This window comes from Pelodiscus sinensis, chromosome 2 (assembly GCF_049634645.1).
Source record: "Pelodiscus sinensis isolate JC-2024 chromosome 2, ASM4963464v1, whole genome shotgun sequence".
Taxonomy (NCBI): Eukaryota; Metazoa; Chordata; order Testudines; family Trionychidae; genus Pelodiscus; species Pelodiscus sinensis.
The window spans coordinates 37,352,195-37,377,146 of record NC_134712.1 but is presented as its reverse complement, the minus strand read 5'-3'; the positions used below and the strand labels follow the sequence as shown (position 1 = coordinate 37,377,146).

The 24,952-nt window shown below is 40.2% G+C and overlaps 1 protein-coding gene across 5 annotated transcripts in view; it reads right to left on the bottom strand.

Annotated features, from left to right (window-relative positions):
* The window catches only part of STK3 (serine/threonine kinase 3), a 318,957-nt gene that overhangs the window by 161,695 nt on the left and 132,310 nt on the right, over nucleotides 1-24,952 (bottom strand). For all 5 annotated transcript variants that reach the window (XM_075920320.1, XM_075920321.1, XM_075920323.1 and 2 more), the window contains exons 7-8: nucleotides 7,860-7,997; nucleotides 4,785-4,910 (exon numbers count right to left, since the gene is read on the bottom strand). In XM_075920320.1, coding sequence (XP_075776435.1) covers nucleotides 4,785-4,910; nucleotides 7,860-7,997 — 264 coding nt within the window. The remainder of the gene's footprint in view (nucleotides 1-4,784; nucleotides 4,911-7,859; nucleotides 7,998-24,952) is intronic.

Sequence of the window (24,952 nt, the reverse complement as noted above, 5' to 3'; positions counted from 1 at the left end):
CTCCTCTTGCAAGTCATGTTTTCTAGACCTTTAATCATTTTTATTGCTCTTCTCTGGACTTTTACAATTTGTCTACATTTTACCTGAAATGAGACACCCAGAACTGGACACAATACTCCAGCTGAAGCCTGGAGTACAGCAGAGGAATTACTTCTTGTGTCTTGCGTATAACCCTCCTGTTAATACATCCCAGAATGATGTTTTCTTTCCTTTCCTTTTTTTTTTTTTTTTAAATGTCACACTATTGACTTGTTTAGTTTATGGTCAACTATGACCCCTAGATCTCTTTCTGCATTACTCCTTCCTAGGCAGAGATTTCCCATTTTGTATGTGTGCAACTGATTGATCCTTGCTAAGGGGGGTACTTTGCATTTGTCCATATTAAACTTCATGCTATTTACCTCAGACCATTTCTCCACTTTTGTCTAGATAATTTTGATTTATAATCTTATCCTCCAAAGAACTTGGAACCCCTTCCAGCTTAGTAATATCCACAAACTTTATAAGCCTACTCTTATGCCATTATCTAAACAATTGATGAAGATATTTAACAGAACCAGTCCCAAAACCGATCCCTGTGGAACCCCACTCATTATGCCTTTCAGCAAAGCATGACTGTGAACAATTAATAACTACTCTCTGGGAAGCTCCATCTAGGTTGTATTTCCCTAGTTTATTAATAAGAAGGTCATGCAAGGCTGTATCAAATGCCTTGCTGAAGTTTAGATATACTACCTCTACTGCTTCCTCCTTAGCCACAAGGCTTGTTATCCTGTCAAATAAATCTATAAGGTTGATTTGTTGTTTATAAAGCTGTGCTGTTATTTATCACCTTATTATCTTCTATTCTTTTGCAAATGGATTCCTTCATTATTTGCTCTATTATCTTTCCTGTTACAGAAGTTAAGATGAGTGGTTAGTAATTCCGTGGATTGTTATGTCCCTTTTTATAGATGGGCACTATATTTGCCTTTTTCAAATCTCTGGAATCTCTTTTGTATTCCATGACTTTTAAAAGATAATAGCTGATGAAATATCTCTTCAGTCAACTTCTTGAGTATTTTCAAGGATGCATTTCATCAGGGCCTGGTGACTTATAGATATATAATTTGTCTAAGTAATTTTAACTAGTTCTTTTCCTATTTTAGATTCTGAACCTTCCCCATTTTCACCAGCATTCACTATGTTAGGCATCCAACCACCAACAACCTTCCCGGTGAAAACCAAAACAAATAGTCATTAAGCATATCTGCCATTTCCTCATTTTCTCTTACTGTTTTTTCCTCTTCACTGAGTCATGGTCCTACCTTGCTCTTGGTCTTCCTCTTGCTTCTCATATAGTTGTAGAATGTTTTCTTGTTATACTTTATCTCTCTGGCTTGTTTGAGCTTGTTTTGTGCCTTGGCCTTTCTATTTTTGCCTTTACATACTTGTACTATTTGTTCATATTCATCCTTTGAAATATGACCTAGTTTCCACTTTTTGTACAACTCCTTTTTGATCAGTCAAGATCTCCTGATTAAATCAATAACAAAACTGCATATGAAGGCACAAAGTTCCATATCTGGGTATGTTTCTTGACATAGAAAGGCTACTTCCATTCTTCCCACCTGGTTTTATAATTGACTAGACAAATATTACCCAAAATTAATCAATTTTAAAAACACCCAGGGTATGTCTACACTACAGCACTAATTCGAACTAACTTAATTTGAATTAGTTAATTCGAACTAAGCTAATTCGAATTAGTGCAGCTAGACCTAAAAAGTAATTCGAATTAGCGTTTTGCTAATTCGAAATAGCATGTCCACATTGAGTGGACCCTGAACCGAGGTTAAGGATGGCCGGAACCAGTGCCAGCAGGGCATCAGGTTAGGACTTAAGAGTGTGGAGTTGCTGCCTCAAACTAGCCGAGGGCTGTGCTTAAAGGGACCCGACCCCCACCCCAGACAGACAGTTCTCAGGGTTCCCTGCTTGCTTGTTTAACTAGATGAGGGACAGCAAAGCACTCCTGTCTTGGAGTGCCCTGAGTGCTCACACTCGGCACATCACAGCACTCGGCCATCAGCCCGGCTGCACTTGCCACAGGCTGCCATCCGGGGGGGGTCAATCGGGGGGCTGTCAGGATCCAGGAGGCCCTGCAGGAGAGCTTCAACCCCGAGGAGCCCACAGAGCCACCCCATTCCTCCCCATCAGGGGCTCGTGCCCCATTCCTCCCTCACCTCCTTCCACTTACCTCTCCCTAGCCCCCCTTCCTGATGAAAAAATAAAGGACATGTGTGTTCAAAAATAAAAACTCTCTTTATTTAACAAAACTGCAGGGAGGGGATTAACCTCTGGGGAGACTGGGAAAAGGAGGTGGGAGAGGGGAAGAGAGAGGGTGGGAGAGGGGAGGGGAAAACCTGGGAGGAGGGAGCTGGAAGGGGGAAGCCAGGGGAAGAAGGAGGAGGGGAAGTATAAAACTATGGTATGCCATATCTTCAATACTGTGTACAAATGTGGTCTCCTCACCTCAAAAAAGATATTTTGGCCTTGGAAAAGGTTCAGAAAAGGGCAACTACAATGATTAGGGGTTTGGAACAGGTCCCATATGAAGAGAGGCTAAAGGGACTGGGACTTTTCAGCTTACAAAAGAGGAGATTGAGGGGGGATATGATAGAGGTCTATAAAATCATGAATGGTGTGGTGAGGGTGAATAAAGAAAAGTTCTTAATTAGTTCCCATAACAGAAGGACTAGAGGACACCAAATGAAATGAATGGAAAGCAGGTTTAAAACTAATAAGCGAAAGTTCTTCTTGACACAGCAAATAGTCAACCTGTGGAACTCCTTGCCACAGGAGGCTATGAAGGCTAGAACTATAACAGAGTTTAAAGAGAAGTTAGAAAAATTCATGGAGGTTGGGTCCATGGAGTGCTATTAGCCAGGGGGTAGGAATAGTGTTCCTGGCCTCTGTTTGTGGAAGACTGGAGATGGATGGCATGAGACAAATCGCTTGGTCATTGTCTTCGGTCCATTCCCTCTGGGTACCTGGTGCTGGCCGCTGTCGGCACACAGGCTACTGGGCTAGATGGACCTTTGGTCTGACCCAGTATGGCCATTCTTATATTCTTATGTTCTAAGCTCAGGGCTCAGGGTCGGGGGGGTCTCACTGGACCAACTTGATTTTCATGCATACCTGCTCCTGGATTCGCATGTGGCCTTTGGTGGCCAGGCTGGCAGCTATCCTGCCCTAGACGGCCTCATTCCTGTGCCTAGTGCGGAGGTCGTGGACGTTGGAGGTCTCCCCCCAAACCTCGATGAGGTCCACGATCTCCGCACTAGACCAGGCGGGCACCCGCCTCTTGCAGCCCCGGGCAGGCTCCTGGGAGCCGCCAGCCTGGTCCTGGGAAGAGGCAGAGGGTTGGGTGGCAGCGGGTGGCTGGCTCATGCCATGCCATGCCAGCTGCAGGGTCTGCTGTCTAGGTGCTGGCAGGCTTGCAACTGGCTCGAGCACTGTAGCCAGACCATGCCCCTTTAAGGACTCTGGGGCCGGGAGGGGGGCAGAAAAGTTTCCCTGGTTTGGCTCACAGTGGCCACCAGGGCAACCTGGGAAGGACTAGCTTCCAACTAGTTCCAATTAAGTGACTACACAGCCCTTAATTCAAACTACTTAATTCGAACTAGGCGTTAGTCCTTGTAGAATAAGGTTTACCTAGTTCGAATTAAGCTCTCTGCTAGTTCGATTTAGATTTGAACTAGAGGTTTGCACGTATAGCCGCTATTAAAGTTAATTCGAACTAACGGCTGTTAGTTCGAATTAACTTTGTAGTTTAGACATACCCATACTGTCAGTCAGGGTTAAAACATCATGTAAACACAGAACACATCTTATGCCATACCCAAATCAAGCATTCTACATTTTACTAGACTATATACTATATATATGTCATCATACTAAAATCCAGAGTACCTAACAAAGTTTCTTTAGTTCGGATTGTGATGATACACAATACATTATGAAAATGTATGACTTTCAATTTGTTCATAACTGTCAGATTCATATTAAGATTCAAGCCATCAACTTTTTATTCCACCTTGCTCTGGTATGACCTTGGTTCTTCCAATGATGATGCATGGCAATGCATTTGTTTGAAACACACGGAACAATGTCTTTTTCCATTGGAGATATTATCTCCTTGACCACATTTCACAGGCTTGCAATAAATAAATTTAATGTTGGTAATGAAATGAAGGAAGAATGATTTACTCTTAGTACTGCAGAACAAACAACATACATCCCATTTACTTCCTAATTCATGTCCCAAATACAGCTTTGTGAAAAATCATGCGCATAATGTGAAAATAGCAACATCGACCAACGTAATTCACAAATTACTATTTGATACTTTAAATTACTGTTTTCTATAACTGACATCAGAGGAAGATGTAGGGTACTCATAACTTTTGAAGTCAGACTACTTATTCAGATACCTAAATATGGATTCAGAAGCATACCTTGAATATCTTGACTCATTTTTTAAAACCTTAGCCCAGGCATTTTCATTTACTGTAGCATACCACAGGTAGAAAAAGCATTTTTAGTTAAAAAAGACCTCATAGATCAGTACAACTAGGTAACGTTGTATTGGAAACAGGCTAATGCTTCAGTAGTCAGCGGAGTATTACTCAACATGAACACAGGTAAAAGTTCTGAACTTGCAAGCTGAGGAACATTTATATAGGGAGAAAATTATAAAATAAACAAACAAACACCACCCATAAAATACAAATTTTTTTAAATACCGAGTTTTCGTCCTCCTCTTCCAGTTCCCTTTGTTGTTCTTCATGTCTCTTTGCCTTGATCTCCATTGCTTCCGTGATCAGGTCTCTTAAAATTGAGACTGGCTTGGCATTCTTAATAAAAGTATGCTAGAAAACAAAATCAAGAAATTATATAACACAAATACAATAAACACTTTTCGGCTACAGCTTTATTACAAGTAACAGATGATAAAAATAACATGTTATTCAATATCACAGACTATTTAACAATAGTTTTTCGTATCAGACAGAAATTAAAATCTAGGTTAGGGAAACATATAATCTCTCTTAGCTGCTCTGCAACTAAATAAGATTTAGGTTTCTTTATTTGGGGTTTTTATAGAGCAAGCCATGGGAAAATGTAACTACCATATATAATACAACTGTTTTATAGTTAAGCGTGTAATTGTCCAAAGGAAATGTACATAGTATATGAGTAGAATGGTGATTGTCTGACACAGAAAAATAAACTTTTTCAGATATTCAGTTACAACATTTAATTAATCTTAACAAGCAGACAACACAAATTACTGGACATAAAGCAGGGTAGCTGTTGCTTACTTCAAAAAATATATATATTAATATGTCATGAATTATTTAATAATTTGCAATGCTGAAATGTAAAACAAGCAAAAAATCTCCATTACCTTTTATTATGCAGATTATTTTTAATTCAAAGCCATTTAATTTACCCTACTTCATATGCATGTTGTCAACTACACTATTCCATCACTACTTCCATGGAATTTCTCAGACCAAGTGAACATACCTACAGTTCTGAGACTGGCAGAGTAAGTTATTATACCAAATGAAAAATGACAATTGAAAAAATTGCAATCCAGAGATAGCACATAGATCTATCCTTGAAATTGATGGCATGTCTATCGTACAGACTAAGGTCAATGTGAAGCAGCTTACACTGACTTAATTATGTCATTGTCAACACCAGTGTTCACTCTAACATTTTCTATCCTTGGGTGGGTTGAATTTTCTTTTGGGTGGGTTGAAATTTCATATGTGCACCACCTCCTATATTGAAGTAGTGTGTGTGTGGATGCACACCACCAATACAAACAAAAAACACACACAATTGTAAGCAGCCCATATGTGTGGAAGAAAATATATTAAAATACGGAATATTTAACAAGAAGCAATGTTTATGATATTTAATATGAAGTCAAATAAAGAAAATTAACACTACCCTTGGAGTCCATGTATCAACCTTTCTAACAGCTCAAGCTAGTACTTGCTACTTCTGACTCATAAGAGCCAGAATTCTATCACATAGTAAAAATATGGTCTTAATGCAATACAATTACCATGTATTAATTAGTAACACAGGATTTTAAAAAATCATTAAGTTCAGAGTTTTAGGTATCTGCAACACTCCAAAAACATTCTGTTTAAAGAATCTTTTTCTTTCTTATCTTAAGCCATTAACACCTAATGTAAACTTTGAAATGCAAATATCCTGGCTCTCACACATCCCCCCTCAACCCAGACAGACAGAGAGGACTGCAGCAAGTGAGAGACCCCAAACAAACTGCCCACTGCTTCCACCTCACTGCACAGATGCCAGATGCAAGCACCCACCCACCCTGTTTTTCCCCCGTCTACCCCATGCAATCAGCCCCTTATCTCCCCCTTCCCAGGAGGCTAGAGAGTGATGAGTTTCTGCCTCTCTCTCCTTCTGCAGAGGGACACTCTAAGCTCCCCTCCCCTCTGATTCCTCATCAGCCAATTACTTATTTACTCCATCCTCCCTCATCCTCACCACTAATTGTCTCATCTCCCTATTTACTAGCTCTTTGAGCTCCTCAGTTCAAGCAGGTAGCTAGCTCCCATTTAGCTGCTTGCTCAGTGAGATGCCCCTCCCCCTGCAGATCAGTTGAGCTCCATGCCTGCATAGGAGCTTTGAACTGAGAGAAGCTCAGAAAACAGCTGCGCGAGCACGCAGGTGTGCAGCTTACAGCGAACCTTGATTTACACTATAGCCTTGGTATATACTATAGCCTTGTTACATACATACTCGGCTTTCTCTTTGGCTATGTCTACACTACAAGGTTTTTGTGCGAAAACCGGCAGAGCGTCCACACCTCAAGTGCGTTTTTGCACAAGAAAATCAACATAACAGAGGCTTTTGCCAGTAGAGTTATTCCTCTCCCCACGAAGAATAACTCCTTTTTGCATTACAGTTCTTGCGCAAAAAGGCATGTGTGGATGCTCCGGAGGGGGGTTTGTGCTAGAAACCCCTTTTGGAAAAAGCAAAGGTGCTCTGATGGCCATTCTGTGAATGGCCATCAGAGCTTTCTTGCACAAGAGCATCCATGCAGTGTGGGAGCTCTCTTGTGCACAAGCATATCACTTTTGCGATGCGCTTTGAGGTCTGGATGCGCTTTCGCACAAGAAGTTTTTGCACAAGAACTCTTCCGCAAAAGGCTTCTTGTGCAAAAACCCTGCAGTGTAGACTAAGCCTTAGATATTTATTTACCCTCTGCCTCTTTCTGTCCACCCTCCCTTCCGCCCCCCACCCACCCTTCTTCCCTCATTTATTTTGGTTCTGGACATCCAACACTCAGGTCATCTGAAGAAGTAGGCTGTGCCCACAAAAGCTCATGATACTCACAATAGTTAGTTTAGTTAGTTTCTGTCTCCCTTTTTAACTATATTCACAATATTTAGTTGTTTCAGCAATCACTTATTCAGGCTCATCTTCTCTTAATGTGGGCCTGCTCATGCCAGCTAAGTTATACAGACAGAATCCAGACAAACTGTTTGTAAAGCCCTTCAAGGATTTTGTGCATACATCACCACAATACATGAGCATATCCAGTTAAAAGTAAGTCTAAATTTGAAATGTGCATTAAGATTTTATTTCATATCTTATCATTTGCTTCGGCTTGCTGTTATTTGAATCTCTGTACTTATAGTTAGATAAATGTCAAGAAAGATCATGTGATCAGAACAGCATTGCTCTTGGCTTCTAGAAATCCTCACAGATGTTCTGAAGCTAGAAAATCGAAGAGGATAGACTGCTTTAACAACTGAAATACTGACTTGTAGGAGTTGTGTTGCAGTAGCTCTCTGCTCAGGATTCTTCACTAAACATTTTTTCACAAAATCAGTAAATTCATCGGACCAGAGCTCCGGCTTCCGGAATGTTGGTGGTGGATTTGTGGGAATCATAAAAATAGCCTAAATAAAAAATGAAAATAAAAATAGAAAGTTGAAAAATTCAGCAAAATCACAACACTATAGCAAAATAAACACATCATTTTATACGATTTTTTTTCTTTATCAGAATGAGAATCTGGAGTACAATTTTTAATTGGTCTAGAATTTCCAATACGAATGAGATTCAGGCAACAAATCCATCTGCTATCAATATAGCTATTTCCCACTGGATTTACTTTATTTAAATTGTACCTTATTGGGCAGATCATTCTTTATTTTATCTATTATTTTGTTATCAGTTTCAAAAGAAGATTTTGCCCTTTCAGAATGTCATAGAAGGGCACTTCCTGGTTCGGCAGATATATCTAAAAAATATTGCTAGTAAGAATTAGATCCACTTCCCATCTATTAACTTAATTTCTAGATTGAACAAATCGAACTGCTGAAGAAAATCAGATCAGTCTTATTTGATTTTGCAATCTAAAATATTCAGGTGTAAACAAACACCTTGATTCTGCCAATGTGATTTAAAACTAATTATAAAAATGGACAAGATGCCATTGAAGGCACAATAAAATAAGTAAAATAATGTCATTACCTTTCTAGGTATGAAAAGGTCTTACAGAAAATGTGAAAATGGCAACATTTTATCCTACATACCACTTTGTTGAAAGACACACAGAAAAATTCTCCAGGTAGTACTCTTGGAGGAATTCTGTACCACTGCACATTCACAAAATTGATGTTCCCCACAGATATTTTGTTTCCTTACAGAAAAGTATTTCTCACTGAACAGTTCCCCCAGGAGTGAGGTTGAAACCCTCTTAGATTCATTGGGATTCTCCTGGAATTGGGCTTGATCTCTTAGAGGCTCCTGTTGTCAAACCAAAACATTGGCCAATAAAAGTCCAGTGTGCAGCAGGATTAAGGAAAGTTCCCTGCCTGTCCTGGCACCACAACGCTCTCAAAAACATTTGACATGTCCTTCCTTGAAGCGCCCCTTAGGTGGGGAGCCAGAGGTCTCTGCATTCTGCCCCGACTCCAAGTAACAACTCTGCAGCTCCCCTTGGCTGGGATCTGTGGCCAATGGGAACTATGGGAGCAATGCCTTCTGGAAGGGATAGCCTACGAAACCACCTACCTCTACCACCACCTAGCTGCTACAAGGACATTCTGGCCACTTCTGAGAGACATTAAACCAGGGCAAGCAAGGAGCCTGCCTTAACCCCACTGACAGTGAACCATTCAAGGTAAGCACTGCAGCACTCATTCTCTCCCACACCTCAACCTCCCTGCCCCAACCCTCAGTGTCCTCCTTCCAGAACTCACAATCAGCACCCACTCTTGCACCTCAACCTTCTTCCCCAGCCCTGAGCCCTCCCACAGGCAAACTCTATCCCAGAGCCCACAGCCCCTTCCTCCTCCAGTTCCAGTGCCCCTGCCCTAGTCATGAACTTCCTGCCAAACTCACTCCCAGCTTGCACTCCAACCCCCTGTCCCAAGCTCAACCCAAAATCCCCTCCCACACTCCAAATCTCTCAGCCCCAAACCACTGGCCACACTCCCTCCCAAACCCTTGTACCACCTCTGTGTCATCCCAGTGAAAGTAAGTGAGGGTGGGACAGAGTGAGTGACAGAGGAAGGGGGGATGGAACGAGTGGGGATGGGGCCTCAGAGAAGGGACATGGTAGGATCAGGGCCTCAGGGAATAGGGGTGGCAGGGGCAGGACAAGCGTGCAGAATTCCCTCAGGACTACAGATGGGGTGGGGGGAAAGAATCACACTATATGTCCTTTCTTTGTCCTGTTTAAATCCAAGAGATTTTTGCCATTGATTTTCATGACCCTAGACTTTACCCTAATTGAGGAGCTACATGCATAAGAGGAGGAAAAGAAAGATGAATAGACACCTTTCTGAAGCATCCGTATGAACTATCACCTAATAAGATGGGGGAAAGTTTTTTATCAATGAAGTGTCATATGTTAATATTAAATGAGAATTTCATCAGTTGCTGTATAAAATAACAAAAAGTTGCATAGATAGCAACAAATGATATATTAAAAGAGACATATTCACTTCTGAAATCAGGTTCAGCTGGGATCACCACTTTTCCCCATTTAAGAAGGCGGGGGGAGGTTTTACAACAACATAGTACTCGTTCACTGTAACCATCCTACACAGATAATGGAACTTTATAGCACAGAAGGGAAAACAAAATAAAGTAACCACTGAGTGAAGTAAAAAAATGAGACAATTTATTCTTACCACTCTACATGGCATACCTACCAAAATATAAAGGTCTATTTGAAATATTGGTGGGAGGGGGGACACAAATTTGAGATTTTCATCAGAATCCCTGAACATATTTTTGATAGTCTATGAAAGCCCTGGTACCTTGTTTAAACACCACAATCTAAAATTAAATTCATATTCTCAAGAAAAGTGGAATGTTATACAACCAAAATATTCTCTACAATTTTCAGAGAATAAATATTTCAGTAACAAATAATGGATTTCATCAAGTCAAATACTTGTATTTTACAAATGAATTCAGGATTTACCTTATAGGAAACACATAGTACCAAATCTCGACATTTTTTTAAACAAAAGTAATACTCCTCCTGCCATAATGAAAGTTATTTTTCTTTATTTTCTTGGAGAGGGGTACCTTACACAGTATTCCTAGCATGGCACGTCAGTTCAGATTCACAAAAGTAGTGCTATCCACTACTGATAGATCTCCACGCTAGTGTTAAACTACTAGCTTGCAGTACCAGACTGTTTATCAGAAAAAATGAAGTACTACTGCTATAAAGCAAAGGATGACAAACTCAGCTGCTTTTGTCCTTGAAGGTAATGATCTCTTCTGAACTTTGAGCTGCTGGGTTGTAGTCTTATCTCAAGATAATCTGAAACTTAACATAATTTCTGCAGTAGCTATAAGAACACAAGGATAAAACAGCCTACTTGTAACTATTGTTTATATAGTATCATCATAAAATGAGCTAAATATATACATCTCCTATTTGATCATAAACACTGAACTGTGGCACCAAGAACAAACAAGCCTACATATATGAGCCATCATATTTAGGGGCAAGGTTATTTTAATTAACTACACTGCAGCTCAAAATCATGTGAAAGTATTTACTTCTTTATAGTCAACAAAACTGAGAAGAAACCAAGAATTTATGGATCAATCTTAAATGGTCAAAAACACAAGCTTCTAAAATAATTAATTTGTATATAAAGCTTAAACTTAGACTCCTACCTCCATTTTTAGGTACTTAAATAAAAATGGGTAATTAGCACTACTTGAAATGCAGGCCACTTATTTAGGTGCCTAAACTTGGATTTAGAATCCTAAGCAGACTCCTGTTTTTTTAAACCCTGAAGTAGCACTTTTCCTGTAATAATAGTGTGTGAAACAAGTTTAGATGCACTTTTGTAATACACAAACACTGTAGAAAGATTATGTTGTTGGTTGTTTTGTCTTTTTTTATATTGGTGATGTGAGATATTTCACCAGGTGGAATTTACAGGAACATAAGCCTTTCTGAAAGGAACAGAGAGTCACAGGAACTGGTCCTATTGGAGTCTGGGAGGTGGGCAGGCATAAGCCCACCCACATCTAAAGGACCTCCCACCCCAGCCTACGGGGAGGGTCCACAGAGCCCAGGCCCCCAAGCAATTATGGAGGACAAATAAAGAGAAAAATAGGGACGGATGTGGAGGTCAAAGGGCTAAAATGAGGGAGCTGGATAGGAACACCAAGCAGAGAACCCCAGACAGTGCCCACTGCTCCTCAAAGGCCTTGACGGAGAGAGCCAGCAGATGCCACCCAGTGGAAGAGATACAGATATAGGCCCCAGAGTTGCAGGCTCCTCCTTCAGCCAACCTCTGCTCCCTAGGGTTACCAGATGGCTTCAAAAAAAATACCGGACACACTTGTTCTCAGATTGGGAGGTGGGGGAGACCTGCCGGGAGGGGAGCAGGGCTGGCCAGGAGGAAGTGGGGGGGGGGAGAGAACCAGATGGCAAGAAGCAGGGCTGGCCAAGAGAGGTTCAGAGGGAGCGGGGCTCGCCGGGGGAGAACTGGCCGAAGGGGAGCAGGGCTGGCTGGGAGGGTGTCAGGGGGAGCGGGGCTGGCCAGGGAGGAGGGTGGAGGGGAAGAGCCGGTGGAGAGAATTGGCCAGTGGGGAGCGGGGCTGGCCTGGGCGCATGCAGATCCTGGCGTGCTGCCCGTCCTGCACACTGTCCCGGCGAAGCACACGCGAGTCCAGCCCAAGGGGATTTGATTCCATCCCTCCCTGACCCCACCCCCATCTCCCTCCTCTCTACTGCGTTGTTGCGTACTGCCTGGCAGGTAGACACGCTCACGCAGTGTAAGTGACTGATACTCGTAATAATAAAACTTACTTAATTAGAAAATACCAGACATTTATATGTCTGGAATTTTCTCAATTTATTTCCTGGACAGAAACCTCAAATACCGGACTGTCTGGTTCAAAACCAGACAGCTGGCAACCCTGCTGCTCCCTGGTCTTGTAAGTTGCCATTTTAGCTATAGCCAGGAGGAGATTGATGAGGAGGTCCTGGGACTTTGTGGGGCCACGGATGGGGTGTGCAAAACGAACAGGTGAGAGGAAAAGTGCAGCCAGAACCTCAACAAGAGGTTCTGGAGGAGCCGAAAGAAGGGCTGTAACCTGTGTACAAATGACTTTTTGATGGAGCTCCAAAGGGGACCACCTGCAACACATGCAGAAAGCTCAGGTGATATGGGGAAGGTGGTCAGGAAGGCACGTGTGTCCAAGGGACAATGGAGAGATCTGGAGGGCCAGGAGTTAGGGTTGGGCACGGTATGCCCTCTTGCAGTTGAGGTAAACCCAAGCAGTAGGCAGCAAAGTGCCCTCTCCTCCTGAAGTACGCACTGGGGAGTACAAAGGGTAGAGAGCCCCATGCGCTGGGCGGTCACAGGAACTGATAAGAGCAAGGCATACATAGGCAATGTATGAATATATTTTCTTTGGCTGTTTTGCTATTGACTTCTTATAGTAATTACATTATCCTTTATGTCAACAAACTTCCAAAAGTAAACTGATATAACGTTCCTATAGCGATGCTATATAGAATCATAGAATACTATGACTGGAAGGGACCTTGAGAGGTCATAAAGTCCAGTCCCCTGCCCTCACAGCAGGACCACTCACGGTCAAGACCATCCCTGATAGACATCTATCTAACCTGCTCTTAAATATCTCCAGAGATGGAGATTCCATAATCTCCCTAGGCAATTTATTCCAGTGTTTAACCAACCTGACAGTTAAGAAGTTTTTCCTAACTTAAATGAATCACTTTAGAAAAAAAATCAACTGCCCTCAAATAATTAAAAGAAAAATCATCTGAGATACTGTAACAGTTTTCCTTTAAAGGTGACCTACAAAGGAATTTAGTGCAATTCCATTTGCTTTAGAAATGTGAGCTCAGTGTCCCCAAATAACCAGGCTAAAAGGGGCACCTAGAACACTAGCATTATAAATTTTTGCCTATTTTCTTTTTTAGGACCCACATCATAGAGCTTTGTCACACCTTTGGTGCAAAATGATGCTGCAGTTATCAGTAAATTTATCCTCTGAAATCAACTGCAGCCCAGAAGCAGACTACGGGAGTAGGAGAACAGGGTGGATTGTGTAAAAAAAATGTTCTATTTCAGAGCACATAAAACATTACATCCAAGAATTAGGTACAATAGGCAACTAATTACCAGCTGGTCAAATAGTGCAGACAGCAACCTTTCAGAGAAACTTGAATCCTGAAAAAGACAAGAGCTCATTGACTCACATATTTCTAACAGAAGCGACAAAGAGAGACAGCCTAAACCAGACCATCTACTCATTTTGCACCAGAAAAGCTGAGCAACAATTTCTACTGAATTAACTGAGGCATGCTAAGCTCACATAAACTGTACTTTACTTGACAAGAACTCCAATACCTTTAAAACCATGGTGTCCAACCAGTTCTGAAGCAGTAGCCACAATAGCAAACTAGCCACACTGTTCAAGCCAACCAGCCACACTCAACAGGCCAAATAGCCACATGTGGCTAGTGGCTAACATGCTGGACACCATGGCTTTAAAGAAAGCAACACATAACTTCAAAATAGATCACTGAAGAGTGTCTTTAGAGAATACACAATCAAGGCTAACATAACCACCCATGCATGACTTTTGTTCCAGTTATATGAAGCTGAGCACTCATTTATCTAGCTTAATAGAAATAAAGTAAGCACTGATAACATTGAAAGAATGCTGAAAGATAAGTTTTATATCAAGTGTTTTAGTAAAGAAAGCAAGAAGAAAACTCCTCATCAAAGATCATGGGAAGTCATGACAGCCTTTGTTCAAGAAATGCAAAGGAATGAAAGACACAAGGAATGAGTTTAAGCATCAGGATATAGCATTATTAACTTAACAAAAGGGCATGGTGTACATGCCCACTCCCTCTTACATACTGCTCAATTAACTGGGTCCTGTGTGGTGTTATTGGGTTCCCATATAAATCATATACACCAATATAAATCAATAACTTGAGAAACAGCCTATTCCATCTTCACTAAGAATCAGCTTACTTCTGAATCCCCTCCCATTCACCCCCACAAGAAGGATAATGGATATCAACAGGGACTTCAGTCTGCAAAGACTTAAAGTCTCACTTTCTCTTTACAGGAACCAGCAAATCCTGGGTCTCATTTACCTCTTGCAACTGTCCCTTTTTAGCTTTTATCCCCACTGGACACCGGACACAAGCTGTAACAACAAAAAACATTCCCAGTATTCTCTCTTAATATTAATTTCCTGTTCCTACTCCTTTTACCTGACAGGGATTTCATAATGCTGTGAAGAAGATGAATAACCCACTATATCTCTTCAAATCTGGTGTAATGGGTAACAAATTCCTTCCTGATCCCAAGAGCAGATGATTGGCCAGACTGACAACATCCTGAAATCACGGAAACAATAGGGAGGGAGGATAGGATAGCTGTAAAGCAAGATGGCTCTTGAAAGTCCAAGCCGGTTTTAAATTTATAGAGGAGAAGGGAATAATAACCAATCAACTCCTCTATGCCAACCAGCCAATGAAAGGCAGAGATACTTTCCTCCTTTCCTTTCCTCTTCCCATCATATTCTTTCATGTACCAATAAAGGAGGAAGGGCTCACTCTTGCTCTCAGCACTTCCCTCACCCCCAATCCAAAAGGTTGGGCATAATTTCTTTTAGTCTGATCAAATATACTCCCTTCCTTCCCCTCTCCTATGGATACAGGTGGCATTGCCTAATTTAGAGTATCATACTGGCATAACTATTTGATTATAAAAGGACTAGTCTTTTTTGTCAAATGTGTAGGGTTGCCTTGAACTGAGATCTGTGATTTGAAATACATATGAAGATTCATAGTGACCATTTATCACTACTGCCTGGGCACATTTGGGGCCTGATTCAATGCCCAGGGAACTCAATGAGAAATAAAAAATTTCAATTTACTTCAATGCACATTGGTTCAGGCCCATAGATTCCAACAGACAGAAAATAGTAGTGTTTCTGTAAACTTAGTTTGCTCATTGCAAAACATTATTCTGAGATCTTGTAAAAATTCTCCATAAGAAAAAACTATGCTAGTCTGTTCTGCTCAGCAATCTGAAAGATGACAAAATACCATGAATAAACTGGGAAAGATATATTATTGCTTTTTTTAAAAATGGCATTTCTGAGTCATTTTCTCATGTCTAGGACACTAAGTAGTTATCAGTGACTCTGTTAAATACTGAAATCCCATGTAAAAAGATCACAAATCAATTTTTAACTTCCTTTAATATGATGCAAAGTCAAGATATTTTAAACAAAAATATTTGAAATAATTACTGTATTTTCCTATGCAAATTAAATCAAAGCAGGATAAAAATTGTATAATTCTTTAAGAGACTCACTCTATTACTGACACAAATGCCAGTGGGTTCCTATAAGATGTATATACAATAATAAATTGAAAAACAGCAATATTGATTAAACTAAAAAAGTCACTCTTTCTTCATAATGAAAGGTGCTTCTTATTGAAAGTTACTTTGGCTTCCTGTTATATGGCACTTTCTATTTAAAAATGGACAATGTCAAATTTAAGTCAATATATAAATTTTTTTCCAGTATTCTTAAAAGTTTAGTAAAACCCTTCACACTTTCATTCTCTATACTTAATATAAGCATTCTCCAGAATTATTATTTTCATCTTAAATCAAAATCAAACCCAGGAAAATAATAGGACAAAAAACTACATTTGCCTGTTTACAACTGAAGAAAACTAAAATTCAGAATAATTAATCAGGACTTGGTCCTAGATCAGGATCCCTAGCAAAAAGGCCTACCCAATTAAGTACAGATTGGACCTCTCTAGTCCGCAATATCCATGGTCCGACATGATTTTAAATAGCCGGCTGTCTGCTTATCATGGTGTGGCCAAGTTTCCCACAGTCCCATAAAGCTTGTTTACAGTCATCATTCCTGGTTCTCAGTGTTCTGTGCTGTTATTTAGCTCTAAATTACTGCTAAATGTCTTCTAAGAACCCAGTAAGCAGTGGAAATGTTGCTAATGTTTCTAGATAATATTGACCTCCTGTAGTCTGGCAAATTCTCTGGTTCTGCACCAGTCAGATTCCGAGGATGCCAGACTAGAGAGGTTCCACCTTTATAGCTCCATCAGTGGTTTCATGGAATTGAAGGAGAAAAAAGAATGTAGAGGAGACACAGGTTGAAGAGTGAAACAAGTGAACATCAATGCAGATATTTTAAAATGTTTTTGAGGGAAAATGAACATAGACAAATGGTTTAACATACTAATTATATTTTATGAGCCTTTTGAGGATTTTTAATGTAACAAATGATAAAACAAAAATTAATAATATCTTAAAATAATATTAAATTAAATAACATAGTATTATAACTGCACTCAAATTGCTTTAGAATGACAAAAACATCTACTTTAACACAAGTAGCAGAAGTTTTTTTACAACTGTTACCAGTAGTTTAATATCCATTAACTACTGTAAGCATCTGTTTGGAATGATGACCTTTGGATGCTTCTTAAAGCAAAGCATGATGTACTTAAGATGGTAAAGTAATAAAGCAATAGACACAGAGAAAATAAAATAAAGATAATGGAAACAATAGTCACATGATTAAGAGCAAAGATGGGTCATTAAAGAATAAGCAATTTATATTGAATCAGTTATTGCCAGTAAATTCATAACATTTGGCTGTGTTACATTGTCAAGAATGTAAAGATACTGATCTCAAACATTTTGCAACAGTAACTGTAATAATGTAGTTGTAAAACTACTGTACAGAATCAACCTTCACCTTTTATGCTGCCACTTGCCACACAACTGCATTCAAAGTTTCATATGTAACTTGCTCTTACTGTTCAATGTTATATTTTGGCAACAGATTTGTTTTAAATTTCAAAACAGTATTATTAATATGATTCTGCTTGCCGTGGGTCTCATAATTCCTAGTGTGGATTATATGAAATAGCCTATATTCTAAAAAAGAGGGGGGAACCTTAGGCCTGGGGGCTGCATGCAGTCCCCTGCTTCCCTGGATCTGGCCCCCAAGGTTCAAGGCTCCCACCACCATCACTGGAGAGCCAATGCTGGCACTCCAGGTCCTCTCCCCTCCCCCCCATCACCACACCATGGGGCTGGAGCACACAAAATCTACTAGGCAGGGCTCCCGCAGGCTCTGGTGTGGGAGGGGAATGTGGGGAGTGTCTTTCTCCTTCTCAGTCAGGGGCCACGTCAATGGGTGGGGAGGTTGTTTCTGACTTGTGTGCGATCTCAACTAAGTTTTCTGAGTCAGTGGCTCCCGACCCAAAAATGTTCCCCACCCCTTCTAAAATAACAAGTAAATTTGGTATCATTTTTTGAGTAAGCTCACGCATGTATCATATTACAAAACTTGCACTGACCTCATTTCACAGGCTTTTATTTTCCTTTAAAATCAGAAAGCAAATGTAGCCTAAATCCTGTGACATGATTTGTTGTAAATTGGGACTTACGCTACAGAAGAGGTTAACAACCCTGAACACCTAAGCCTTTACATCACATTCTTAGTAATCACACGGACAGGAAAAGGTTCTTAAAATGTGAATGACGGATAAAACACATGGGGGGGGGTGAAAGCATCCATCCTGGTGATCCATACTTCTCTTCTGTGGCCACATAGTGATCAATAGCATTGTAGGTGAGAGTCAAAACTCAGAATTTTATTTTAGAATTTTTTACTTCATTTTATGTTATTTTCACATTATTTCATAGCACTGAAGTATTTTTATTTAATTTTTAAATCATTCCAGGTAAATGCTGGTAAAAACAGCTTCACTTCTTTTCTAGAACAAAGTATTTCCTGTTTGTGTCTTAAAGAAACAATGTAATGAAACACTAAAATGATTTTCAAATAAAAAACCCAGAATTTGTCAATTAGGTCACATTATGGCAGGCTGAAGTAGCAACACACATAATTATATGTTTGTGCACATTCTGACTAGGGATGTTAATGGTTAATTGGTTAACCAGTAGGCATCACCCTTATCAGATGATCACCAGTTACTGGTTAACCAGTGGCCTCGCTGGGCTGGAGCAGACCCTTCTGTAATGTGGGCATCAGCTGTTCCAGCCCAGCTGGGCTAGGCCCTCACCCACAGTGGGTCCAGCATAGCCAGAGCACCTCACCACAGGTGGAGGGAGCTCCAGCCAGGTTGGAGCAGCCAGGCCTGGCTAGAGCAGACCACTGAGTCACAGGCCACTGCAGCAGCCCCCGGCCCACTCTTTTTAAGTATTTAACTGGTTAAACAGAACATTGAACCAGTTAATTGATTAAACAGGATTTTACATCCCTAATAATGACAAATAATGTATGTTATGACTATTACTGACATGTAGTGGAATAATACAAAATTATATAGACATACACACACATAAATTCTGTAAATTTCATATTGAATGTATCAAAATGATTTTTCAAAATTCCTGAAAACAAGAATTTTCTGAACCCAAATATTTTCCATGGAAATTTTTGTTGAAATTCTTGTATTTTTCAAAATGTTTAAATTGAGATGAAAAATGCTTTTTGTCAAAAAAAAGTTTTGATGAAATATTTTTGACCTACACTATGTTTCTCTTTTTCTGCTTAAACAGAATTCTTGGGGTATGTTTAAATATGCTGGTTCCAAGATAACAGGATCGGATCACAATTCTCATCTGATAACAGGAGAATAAACTCACCAATCCATCTGTGAAACAGACCAAAGTAACCCAACAATCTTTTTTTAAATGTGATTGCCTACTTTAAAAAGATCTTTTTATAATTTCAGAGAAAAAGAAGCACCAATACATTCAGAAAAAAGCTATGTTCATCTGATAGGTAATACACTTAAGTAGGAAAAAGTCTAAGAAAGGTACTATGTTAGTCTGTAACTTTAAAAACAACAAGCTGTCCTGGGGCACCTTAGTGTACATCTATACGGCAACATTAATTCAAGATAACTAGCATTATTTTGAAATATTTTAGTCCTACACAGGAGGACAGTTATTTCGAAATAATGTCAAAATGCTGTCAAGCTCAGGGCTGGCTCTAGGCATCAGCAAAGGACGCACGTGCTTGGAGCGGCACATTTTCAGGGGCAGCATGCCGGCCCGCAGGAGGAGCAGGCGGGGAACCCCCTGGAGGCCACCCCGAGCTGAGAGCCCTGCGCCCGGCTGCTCGGAGCCTGCACCTGGCCCCAGGGAGCTGGGAGCTCTGCACAGGCAGTCCCAAGGAACGGCCCTTCCTGGGGCGCTTCCTGCAGGGTGGCCGCGGGTGGTGATGGTGATGCTGAGCCTGGCAGCCTCTTCTTTGCCTTCGAGTGAGTACGGCCCCCTCCTGCCCGTGTGCCCCCCTCCAGTTAGCCCTCCCCCGTGTACACCCCTGCAACTCCCTCTCCCCCGCCTCCCGCCCGTGAGGCCCCCCCGCCTATGTACCCCCACGGCCGGCCACCCCCACACCTGTGTTCTCTCCCCCACAACTCTGCTGCCATTGAACCCCTCTTGCCCATCTGTCCCCCCCCAGCTGTGTGCCCCTACCCACTGTCCCGCAACCTCCCCGTCCCCGCTACCTCCCTCCTCACTTCTCCTCCCCCGGCTCGGCCTCTGCCCAGCAATCCTGCATCCCTCCTCCTGGCCCACTGCAACCCTGCTGGGACCCCGTCTCCTTTTCCCCAGCCCCTGCCGCCCACCTGGATCCTCATCTCCTGTCTGGCTCTCTGAACAGTCCTCCTTCCCCCTGCTCTCGGGGCCCTGAACTCCCCTCCCCACACCTGCCCAGGAACCCAGGCCCCTTGTGCTGTATCCTGACAACCTCACCCCTGCCTGGGACCCAGGTGATTCTCCCTCCCATTTGTCTGAGGAAGGGGAATGCTGGTGTTCCCAGTGCCCGTGTCCCCAAGTCCCTTCCTGTCTGGGGCAGGAGAGCTTTATTAAAATTGGAATTGTGATCCCATTTAAATAGGCTTTGTTTTAAATAATATACCTTTAAAATTAAATTAAAAATTGTTATGGCCTAAATTTATCATAACCTATTTAAATAACTTATTAATTAAATTTAAAAATTAAACAGAACATGTGTCCTGTTAAATTTTAAAGAAATTCTACCAGTTCACTAGTGTAAGTTGCTGTGTAAACACCTGGAACTAGTGTTTACATCAGCAGTAGCTTCTTCTGCAAGTGAAGAGATAATGTTTTTATCACATTGGTTTATTCAGCTAGTTCAATTCAATGATTAGTTCATTCACCGTTGCAAAACCGAGAGTCGACGGAGCAGAAAAACTTGTTTTCCTCTACTCTCAGTAAAAAAAAATGGTTATGAGAGTGTTCTAACATCTTGAAGAACATGATGACTAGAATCAATCTGTTAAATTCTCTATGGATATTTCCTTTGTTTAATAAATGAATTTTAGATGAAAAATGTGTTTGGATACTTTTTTGTTATGTGTCTTTCACATTTAAGGTAGTTTTATTTCATATAAAAATTAAATGCTGGTTTTGTTTATTTTAAATTGAATTTCCATCCAGACAGAAATAGGTGAAAATCATTTTTAAAAAAGTAGCCACCACTTAGCAAATAATAAATGGGTAAAAATGGTCTCTTAAGTGTTCCTATTATACACCATTTTGTAATAGAAGAAAAATGTAAAAATTAAGAATCTGATTACATGTAAGTTATACAATTATTTGGGCATTTATTTAGTTGGTAGCTATACTGAGTGTATTCTCCTGATTAGTAAATAGATGCACCAAATTTGGCATAAAGGTTATAGTTAGTTGTAAATCAACATGTTTTAAAGGTTGCTAATCAATAAGACTCAACCATCCTTTAGGAAAATATTTTAAAAGTATAATTTAAATGATTAATTTCTCATTTAAACCAAGGTTTTCTGCTTGCCAGTTTAAAGCATGATTAAAATTAGAGATTTAAATGAAAGCTATTTAAATCAATCCACCCTGCTTCAGAGGCTGTTTGGTGAAGGAGAAAGTACAGGGCTGCCCTCATGGAATATGTCCTAGGGTAGTGGGGTTTTGTTGTCTGGTGCCTATCTTGTTCTGGACAGTTGAGCTGGGGAGTTGAAACAAAAGTTCTCTTAATCCCTTTGAACTGTCTCATTGTATAGTGAGGCTGATTCTTGTCCATGGACACCAAAAGCTGGACAGCTTATGTGTTGGGGTTGAAGTCTGAGTGATTATAAGGCTTCTAATAATAAAATCCCTTTGCAGAGTGAGGAGTGGGACCGGGATGCCAGCTCTAGGTGATGTGAACAGCTGCATGCTTTGGAAGTCTTTAACTGACTTGCTGTGGATGAACCTGCCCTCCATTGTCCTCATGTGGGGAGTCCCTGGTGCTTTCCTAGGAGACGAAAATGGCCCAGGGTTTGGACTCCCCCACAGGCTGTGCCCCCAACACCCCAGGAAGCTGCACAAGCTGCATTTGCAGGAGCACCCCCAGAAAGTCGTGCAAGCTGCATTTGCACGTGCACCCTCCCTGGACAAAAAAGAGGGGGAAAGGGCAGTCAAAAAATTTTTTGCTTGGGGCAACAAAAAACCTAGAGCTGGCCCTGGTCAAGCTGAAGGACTTCTTACCCCGACTCCTGTAACCATCCTTGTACGAGGAGTAAGGGAAGTTGGAGGAAGAGTCCTGTATTTCGAAATGAGTGCTGTGTACACGCTCCCAATTTTGAAATAAGCTACACAATTGAAGTAGCTCAATTTACATAGCTTATTTTGAGTTAAGCTCTGCTGTGTAGATGCACCCTTAGGGTATGTCTAGACTACATGGCTCCATCGACGGAGCCATGTAAATTAGTTTACTCGACATAGGCAAAGAAGCGGGGATTTAAAGCGGGGATCCTGTAGGCCTCGTTTCACAAGGCATATGGGATCAGTCGGCAAAGGCTTCCCAAGCCAACCGATCCATTTCTAGACTACTGCGCTGTGTCGGATCAGCTGATCGTCGGCACAGCGCGGCAGTCATGTTTATTTTAATGGATCGGGGATTATTTAAATCCCCGCTTCTTTGCCTATCCCGGGTATACTAGTTTACATAGCTCCGTTGATGGAGCCATGTAGTCTAAACATACCCAGAGAGACTAAACAGATATATTGTAACATGAGCTTTTGTGGGTAAAACACACTTCATCAGATGAGTTGGGAAATTTTCATTCCAACTCATCTAATGAAGTGGGTTTTACCCACAAAAGCTCACAATAGAATATATTTATTAGTCTCTAAGGTGCCAAAGAACTGCTCATTGTTTTTAAGTAGAAAAAGTTTATTTACAATTGTATTTGTTAAAAAAAACAATAAAAAAGAAAGAATACCTAAAAGTCGCACTTTACAGAGTGGATACAGAATTATGGATTTTTAAACAAATATTGGTATTTTATTTTAATTGGATTATTTTATTTACATTTTATTTTTATTTAAATTAAATACAGGGTTTTTAAATAAAAAAATAAAATTAAATCTGAAATTGAAATTTATGTTAAGGCCTAAATTTATTATAATCCATTAAAATCACCGAAATCAAACACAAAATATAAATATTAAGCAATAGATATTTGCCATCAAGTTTTAAAGAACGTCAAACCATTGAACTGATGGAAGTTACTGGCTAAGCATCTGGAACCAGAGTTTGTTGATGTGCTTAACCAGCTTTTGACAGCAGAATCCTCTCTTCTGCAGATGCAGAGAGAGCATGTTTTCTTCATTTCAGCTTATTCAACTAATTCAGCTCAGTGAATAAGTTCATTCAAAGATAAGAAACTAAGGCTATGTCTACATTCCCAGCTTATTTCAATATAAGTTATTTTGAAATAGTAACTCCCAAAATAACTATTACAAAATAAGCTTATTCCTCTTGACAAGCAGGAGTTATTATTTCAAAATAACAAGCCCATTATTTTGAAACAACAGGCTTGGTAGTGTGGTTGCTCGCCTTGATATTTCAAAATGTAGACATTCCTTAAGTGAACACTGAAAAAACAGAAAAGCTTGTTTTTCCCCTTACAATGAAGAATAAAAATGAGAGGAAAGGATGAGATCTATTAGTTCTAAAACTCTGAAGAATATAGTGACCAAAACAATTCATTCAAATTATTAACTAAAAATAATATTTCCTTTGATTTCATGAATCAATATTAAATGCAAAACAACATGTTCTGATAAACACTTTGGGAAATTTTCTTCCCTTATGTTTCCCGCACATTTAAGATAGTTTTGTTAAACAAAAAAAATTAAAATATTGCTTTTGTGCACTTTAAAATGAATTTGTATTTTCATCAAAGAAGAGCTTAACGAATTATGAGCAAAAAAGTAATAATCTTCTGGTAAAGAAAAGCATTATTCTCCATTTTCAAACATAATACAAAAGTTAAAATGAAGAATCTGAAAAAATATGTTATGCTACATCACAGCTTCAATAAATGTGTCTGCCTAAGCCTACTTAGGAAAAAACACACCTGTAGTGTATCAGCTATATTTGCTTACTTAGGAAAAAACACACTTTTGGTGTATCAGCTATATTTAGTTGAAGACTGAAATGTTTTAATGGTTAGCAACCATTTAACCTTTCCTTGGCAAAATAATTAAAAACCACAAATATAAAATTGATCATTTAAATCAATACTTTAAGTTTCCTGCTTGCTGCTTGCAGAAGTGTAGAGTCTCTGAGTTAGGCTAAAAGGGGTTAAAAACAAGGGTGATGTCATGCTAGGAGTCTACTACAGGCCACCTACCCAGGTGGAAGAAGTAGATGAGGCTTTTTTTAAACATCTAACAATATCATCCAAAGCCCAAGATTTGGTGGTGACGGGGGACTTCAACTATCCAAATATATGTTGGGAAAATAACACAGCGGGGCACAGACTATCCAATAAGTTCTTGGACTGCATTGGAGACAACTTTTTATTTCAGAAGGCTGAAAAAGCTACCGGGGAAAGCTGTTCTAGATTTGATCCTAACCAACAGGGAGAAACTGGTTGAGAATTTGAAAGTGGAAGGCAGCTTGAGTGAAAGTGATCATGAAATCATAGAGTTCAAAATTCTAAGGAATGGTAGAAGGGAAAATGGCAAAATAGAGACAATGGATTTCAGGAAGGCGGATTTTGGTAAGCTCAGAAAGCTGATAGGTAAGGTCCCATGGGAATCAAGATTGAGGGGAACAACTGAGGAGAGCTGGCAGTTTTTCAAAGGGACATTGTTAAGGGCCCAAAAGCAAGCTATTCCGCTCTGTCGGAAAGATAGAAAATATGGCAAAAGACCACCTTGGCTTAACCACAAGATCTTGCTGGATCTAAAAATAAAAAAGGAGTCTCATAAAAATGGAAAGTAGGACAAATTACAAA